General features: G+C 49.0%; 1 protein-coding gene across 1 annotated transcript; it reads left to right on the top strand.

Annotated features, from left to right (window-relative positions):
• The first annotated feature begins 421 nt into the window (after positions 1-421).
• Positions 422-7,520, top strand: BTBD18 (BTB domain containing 18). Its single transcript, XM_047878986.1, has 4 exons — positions 422-871; positions 1,045-1,121; positions 2,248-2,408; positions 5,452-7,520. Exons 3-4 carry the CDS (start codon positions 2,285-2,287, stop codon positions 7,515-7,517), a joined length of 2,190 nt encoding a protein of 729 aa, XP_047734942.1. The 5' UTR covers positions 422-871; positions 1,045-1,121; positions 2,248-2,284; the 3' UTR covers positions 7,518-7,520.
• The last annotated feature ends 227 nt before the right edge of the window (positions 7,521-7,747 follow it).

Genomic DNA, 7,747 nt, shown 5'->3' with positions numbered 1-7,747 from the left:
TTTCCTCCGAGACGCCTTCCTCAGCGGGGCCTGGGCCCCTTCAGCGTCTTCAAAGGGAAGACGGAGGTGTCCTTCAACCGCCTTGGAGGCTGCCCTACTGGGGAATCCTGACCCTGTCCTCCCTGTGATTTCGTCGAGTGCCGTGGGACAAGACGGCCTCCACAAGAAACCCTCCCGGGCGGGCCTTCCCACCTACCTCTTGCAGCCCGACCATCTTGGCTCAGCCCTCAAGTCCCTCGAGACGTAGCCTCCCGCCCAAAGCGCTCCTCCCCCTGTGATTGGCCGCCTGAGGAGCCTTCAGCCAATGGGGATGACGTATTCAGGCAGACGTCAGCCCGCGGGCTGGGGGAGGAGGAAGGACGTCGGGCCCCGCGACGCGCCGTGCGCGAGGGCCACAGCGCGAGGTGTGTGGCGCTGGCCGCGTGGCCTCAGGCCCTGGCTGTCACCACCTGCCGGTGCATGAGGGTGCCGGGCCCGCAGCGGTAAGAGGGCACCAGGGAGTGGCTGCAAAGCTCGCGTGGCCGGAGGTGGTGGTGAGGGTGAGCCCTGAATTCGGGCCTCCGGGAGCCTCACGCTCCATTCCCAGAAACCTTTGCGCCTAGAGGTCTCTCTTCAAAGGAGTTGGGCCGGGGCGCCCAGAGCGTGAGGGGCGCCCAGCCTTCCAGGGCCTGCTGTGAAGCCCTGCTTTTCCCGCCAACCCCGATTTCTTGCTTCTGGACGCGGAGCGGAACCCTCAGGCCGTGGGCCCACCTGTGCCGCTCTGCTAACCCTCCCCGCGCAAGGCTCAACTTTGGGAGGAAGCAAGGCAGGCTGGACAGAGGACCCGAGCACCAAGAGGACGCCAAGAGCAACTTCTGCAGAGCTATTCCAGGTCGGGTCTGGGGGCCAGGCGGGGGGCTTGGTGGATCGGGAAGCTTCCCCAGAGCCTATGTTTGGGAACCTTGCAAGAGCTGCCATCCTCCGCCCCCTTCAGCTCTCCGGCTGAAATTGGCATGGAGCCTACCCTTTCTGAATTCACCTTTCCGTCCCCTTCTTTCCTGATAGTTTGACGGGAACCGTTCAGAGCCGTCGGTGCCACCTGACAGAAAACTGCATGCCAGGAAAGGAACGCCAGCTGTGCAGTGAGTGTGGGGGTTTCAGGGCAAAAAGCTGGAAATGGAGTGAGCCTGAAGTCAGAATAGCCAGCTTGTTTCGGAAAGGGAAGGATGCTTAATTATCCTTGCTCCGTTGTTAGCCAGGTGATTAACCAGCCTGACAAACCGAACGGCCAAATCCTTTGCCAGTTTCCAGGCCGCGTGAGGCTCGCTTTGGTCAAGAACATCTGAAGCAAGGGTGGCAACGTCCTTATTTCTTTCTGTGAGAGACCTTCCCACGGAGTCCAGCACCTGCTTTTCTTTACTGTGCACCCTCTGCTGGTTAGTGTGATAGAGTGAGCTCAAAGAAAAGAAGGTTGTGTACAACCTCCTAGAGAATTTTATGTTCTATATTGTTTCTTTAAAAGTGTTAAATTGGGGATTATACCCATGGAACTCAGAAGTGTGGTGCTCGGGAAGAATAGGAGTTGTCAGCATTATTGGTGTTGAGTCTCAGTGGTAACATGAATGAAGAAGGTTTAAACATAATGGTAAGAGCTACCTTTTTTTTTTTTTTTAAAGTTTATCTGTTTATTTTGAAAAAGAGAACAGGGGCAGGGCAGAGAGAATCCCGAGCAGACTCTGCACTGTCAGCACAGAGCCCGACACGAAGCTCAAACTCACAAACCATGAGATCATGACCTGAGCCGAAATCAAGAGTCAGATGCTTAACCAACTGAGCCACCCAGGTGCCCCAACCACAGCTACCGTTTTGGAAGTGATAGTTATTATGTGCCAGGCACTCACAGTACTAAGCAATTTTACCTGCATTGCCTCATTTAACCTGTAAAACAGCCCTACCAGGTAAGTACTGTTATCATTACCATTTCAGAGATGAGAAAAGTGAGGCTCAGAAAAGTTAGGTCAATTGCCTGAGATTATACAGCTAGGCTAATACATAACAGAACTAAGATTCAAATGTGCACATGCTTCTGAGCTCCTACATGTAACCACTATGAAATTCTTTGTTGAGATACCCTTGGCACAATTTCTGGGCTTATGGTAACTCGACTCACGGCTATTCTCTCTCACTTTCAAAATTTCCTTGTCATTTCAAAGACAAAAAGCAAATTAGGTGCAGCCATTCCTCTGAAATGTACTATCTCGTCCACAGGAATCCGATCTTTGAAAACGTAGGTTAAGAGACCAACATGTGCTCTCCTGCCAGTTCCAAAATCCTATATAGGAATCCCCGGTTTCTGCGGTTGGCTTTTGTGCAGCTTCATCACCAGCAACAGAGTGGTGTGTTCTGCGATGTCCTTCTGCAGGCAGAAGGTAAGAGACTGGTGGGGACCCGCTTGAAAAGCCACTCACTATAGGATACTCACGATGGAATAAGATAAAATGAGTTCAGGGCCAGGGAGTAGAGCACAAAACCAAGAAAAGGTATTATCATCACCTTTGAGTATTGTACATTATTTGGTAAAGAACTGTTTGTTTCGAGGACAGTTGGCTGTTTTCAAGAATGAATAGGAGACTGTGCTCTTTTTCTTTTAAATCGTGAAACTAATTGTAAAGTTTAGTAAGCCTAGAAATTCTGTAAAAGATGGATAATATTGTAAGAGGATGATTGTGAAGATGGAGTTAACATACAGCGCTCAGAACGGCGTTCTTCATGAATTGAGCACAATGTAAGTGTTAAATAATACTATTACTTATTTTCCCATTTTCTCGTCAAGCTGCTGCTTTACTTTTCTCATCTTAAAATTGGTGGGTTTTGTTGTTTGTTGTTAGACCTAAAAATAGTTAATTCCCACTCCTTCCCTTTACACTTACAATGGTTGAGCAGCATGAAGTAGAGCCTGGAATCATGTAAAAGGCCCAACACTAGGAATCAGAGTTTTAGTTTTTTTTTTTAAGTCTTAGTTTTGTTACTCAGTAACAAAGTGACAAATGGGCAAGTAAGTCCCACTCATCTCTCGGGAGCTCAGTTTCTTCATTTATAAAAAAGGATTATGAGGGATGCCTGGGTGGCTCAGTCGGTTGGGCGTCCAACTTCTGCTCAGGTCATGATCTCACGGTCCGTGAGTTCGAGCCCCGCGTCGGGCTCTGTGCTGACAGCTCAGAGCCTGAAGCCTGCTTCAGATTCTGTGTCTCCCTCTCTCTCTGACCCTCCCCCGTTCATGCTCTGTCTCTGTCTCAAAAATAAACGTTAAAAAAAAAAAATTATGACAACCAACATCGTGTAGCACTCTACAGTTTGCAGAGTACATCCAGTATAGTGTCTTATTTGATTCTTAAGACAGCCTTATGAGGTAAAATATTATGTGGTTCCAATCTTAAAGATGAGTGAATCAAGGCCTAGAGAGTTAAGCGACTTGCCTGTTGGTTCTCTTAGTAAGCACAGAATTGGGATTCATTCCTTAATTCATACTAAAAAACACAATTGCCTGTTGTATACTAGAACAGTGTACTAGCATGGGCATATAGTATATATGAAGATAAAGTCCCTCTTTGTACAAAAATCATGTAAAGGGGAGACCTTCGGATAACCAGTGCATCCAAGTAACTGTGCAGTATAGGAGTAAGTAAAGGATGATGGAGGAGCACGTGAGAGGGTTACCTTCCCAGACTTGAGGTTCGGGGACAGTGGTTAGGGAGATTTTCTTGGAGAAAATAACCCCTCAGCTGAGATCTGGAGGACAAACAAGTAGAAGGGTGAGGAAAGATTTCCCCAGGCATGGAGAACAGCATGTACATAGATGTGACCAGGGATTTGCGAGTGGTTCACTATGGCTAGAGTGCAGACTGCAAGCGTATTGATCAGAGATATGGCTAGAGAATTAGCAATGTAAGGTCTGAAGTGTTATGCAAAGGAAGCAAGTCTTGTCCTCAGAACATTGGGAAATGTATTCATCGGTTTTCAGAAGAAGGTCATGATCATGTAAAAGGCCCAAGCTTTAGAAATAACACTTGGGCTGCATGAGAAGAATTATTGGATTGTTGTTGAGCCCAGATAGAGGGCTATTTTGGAATCCAAGAGAAGGAATGGTGACCTAAACTAAGGCATTGAGAATAGAAATGTATGGTTTATAATCAGAAAGAATTTACAAAACTTGCTGCAGTTAAGGGCATAGGCTCTGTAGACAAATTCCCTGGATTCAAATCCTCTCCCTGTGACTTGCTAACCATGTAATTGTGGTGAGCATATTACTTAGCTATGCCACAGTTTACTCATCTGTAAGAACAGCTGCTTCACAGGATTTCAGTGAAGATCGAATAAATGAATACTGGTAAAACCCTTACTTAGTACATTATATGGCATGCAAGAAGGACTCAAGAAATAGTCGCTTTTTAAACAAAATTAATGTTTGGGGGCACCCGGCTGGCTCAGTCAGTAGGGCATGTGACTCTTGATCTCAGGGTTGTAAATTCAAGCCCCATGTTGGGAGATTACTAAAATATATGTATTTATCTATAGATCTATGTATATCTCTCTATACAGAGATATATTTAAAATAAATAAAAATAAATTTAATATGTTTGATAGATACAATGAGTAAAGGAGAACAAAGACTTCTAGTTTTCAGGCTTGGGAGTAAAGTGCATACTTATTTTGAAGTAAGAAATGGGAGGTTTTGGGGTTGAGGAATGGAGTTCACCTTCTACAAAGGTTGATGCAGGTTATGGCATGTTCAGTGTCTTGGGAAAGGTATCTAGGCAGAGGTAGGACCTGGGAGTCAGCATCAAGCCTTTGGAAACTGAAGTCATGAGAGATACCAACTAAGATTGACAGGGAAGTGCCCATAAAGAAGGTGGCTCACGATAGACAACTGCCTGGTAGGCAGTGCCTAAGAGGTCGGGAGAGAAATGAACCCTGGTTATATGCATCCAAAGCTCATATTCTGTTAGAGCACAAGCAGCTTCTGTAAAAAAATTTAAATTCTTGTGAGTCAAAAATTTGATGCCCTCCTTTGTGTGAAGTGGTGGGTATATCTTAGCGAACAAGATAGATATGGTCTCTGTCCTCAGAGTTTCACTTTAGTGAAGGAGATGGATGGTTCTAACACTGATACCTAAGTGCTCTGACAGCTAGAGTACCTCTCTGTGCCCGGGAGCAGCTAACCTAGACTGGAAGTGGGGTGGGGAAAGGCTTTCTGGAAGAAGTGATGTCTAAACTAGATTTTGAAGGATAAAAAGTGAGTTAGCTAGGTAATGTCAGAAGGTTCCAGACAAACAGAAGGAACAGACTTCTCCTATTTGAACTTCCACAGAAGGAAGTTGGAAGTAGCAGCACGTTTGGGTAGTAAAGACTCTGCTTAGCCTGTGAACATGCCAGTTTGCAGGAAATAACAAAAGTGTTTGGATTTCCTTCCAGGTGAGGCAGTTCCAGCCCATTGCTGCATCCTGTCAGCCTGCAGCCCCTTCTTCACAGAGCGCCTGCAGCGGGAGAGGCCAGCTCAGGGTCGGAAGGTGGTCCTGGAGTTGGGGGGCTTAAAGATCAGGACACTCAGGAAGCTGGTGGACTTCTTGTATACCTCAGAGATGGAAGTATCTCGAGAAGAAGCCCAGGATGTGCTTTCTGCTGCCCGTCAGCTCCGTGTCTCTGAGCTAGAATCCCTTCAGCTAGAGGGTGGGAAGTTGGTGAAGGCCCCCCCGGGCCGAAGACTGAACCGGGAGTGCTTACAACCTCCAAGTCCTGCACCAATCTCTGCCAGGGTGGTGGCATCCACCCGCCGCCCTCGGACTCCACTGCCTGTGACCCAGACTCCTTGTCCTCTTGGACTAGTGAGACTGAAGTCCTTGGGAAAGGAGGAGGGGCCCCTGGAGAAAAGCAACCAACAGAACGCAGAGAACTCATCTGGCAATCTTCTGCTCAAGAGGAAGGCCAGAGCTTGCCCAACTCCACAAGAAAAAAGCTCTTCACCATCAAGCCACAGTCAGGGACCTAAAGAGAACAAGAGCGACTCTGCCCTTGCTCCTACAGCAGTTTCCCCGCCTGGTATGTACCCCTCTGTGGATGAGCGACTATTGCCCAGAAAGATCAGACTGAGTCGCTCAAAACCATCTCCTGATGTCTGTACACCCAAGTCTTCCAGCACTGTGAGTGGACCCAGCTCAGTACCGACAGCCCCTGGCCGGCGTCTTTGGCGGCAGAAGAGTATAAATAAAGGACCAGAAGACAAGGAGAAGCCAGGAAGAGCTAGTCCTCTCCAAAGCATCCCAAGCCCATCTGGTCTTGGAAACACAGGTGGGAACAAGAAGCGGAGCCCTGAAGTCAGGGCACCAAACTCAGACTCTGCAGAGGAGGGGCAGGTTGGAAGGGTGAAACTTCGGAAGATTGTCAACGGGACGTGCTGGGAGGTGGTACAAGAGCCTCCCCTCAAAAACTCTCAAGAGAGCCCTCAGATCCCAGAACCTGAATGCTCGGAAGAGCCTGCAGGGACGCAGCCATCCTCCATGAACCAGCAGGAAATGTTATCTGCCAGAGTAGATCTGTGTCAGGACTCCCCCGTGTGCTCCAGGCTACAAGATCTCCTGCTCTCTGCTAGCCACTCCCCAGACCACCCAGTGGCAAAGTCTGAGTTTGGGTCCAGTCCAGAGCCGGTAGGGAAGGAGCCCGGGTTGGATATGGACTGCAGAGAGCACTACGCGTTTGACGCAGCCCTGCTGGGGCAGCCGTGCGAGGCTGAGGAGTACCGCATCACCAGTGCCGCTGCCACCAGTGAGCTGGAGGAGATCCTGGACTTCATGCTGTGTGGCTCAGACATTGAGCCCCGCACAGGGTCTCTGGAGAGTCCTGGAGCTGAGGGCTGCAGGACCCCTAATTATCACCTGGCAGATACAGGAAAGAACTGGATCGAAGGGGAAGAATGGTGTCTGCCAGACATGGAACTCTGGCCCAGGGAGCTCACAGGATTGGAAAAGGAACCTGTTGGGGAGAACAAAGAGCCAACAGAGCCCTTTAGCCCCCTTGTCATGCCCTCTGAGAACAAAGAGCCAGATGAGTCCCTAAGCCCCCTTGTCATGCCCTCTGAGGTGAGTGAAGAGGGGGTACTTTCAGTAGGAAGCCCTTGGACTCCGGATCTGGAAATTACCAGTTCCCAGCCACTGGATGGTCAGAGAGAGAAGCTTCTCCACATTGACTCTCTCGACGTTCCTCAAAGGTCCTATGAGGATCTCTCACCCCCCTGTTCAAACTGGATGGACGCTAGGCCGGAAGTGTCCCTAAGTATGGATGAGGTATTATACCCTGCTCCAGAGGCAGGCAAGGAGGAACTTGGCAACTCCGGATCGTTGGACCCACTTCCTGCCAGCTCGGAAGAGGAAGAGATTGATGTTGTAGACTGGACGTCAGAGGGGAGGCTGGTGCCCACGGGTATTCCTTCTGTGTGGCCCGACCCTTCCTCAGAGTCAGACACAGAGGTAGACATACTAACGTAGAACAGGTAGTGCAGGTTAGCAGCAGGGGGAGAGTGGGAAACGTTGACTAGCAAAAGGTGTATTGATAGAGGCTAGCACAGGCCCTGTCCCCTTAGCAGGAGAGGCGGGTGTACTCCCAGCTCTTGGTCGGTCCCTTCCTCTCCTCCCCAGGCTTTGGGAGCCAAGCAGAAGTAGTACCATGGGTACAGAATTATGAACCTGAACCATCTTATTTCTTTGTAATCTATTTT

This window comes from Prionailurus viverrinus, chromosome D1 (genome assembly GCF_022837055.1).
Source record: "Prionailurus viverrinus isolate Anna chromosome D1, UM_Priviv_1.0, whole genome shotgun sequence".
Classification (NCBI taxonomy): Eukaryota; Metazoa; Chordata; class Mammalia; order Carnivora; family Felidae; genus Prionailurus; species Prionailurus viverrinus.
The sequence above is the reverse complement of the archived record's forward strand: the minus strand, read 5'-3'. Positions and strand labels throughout refer to the sequence as shown.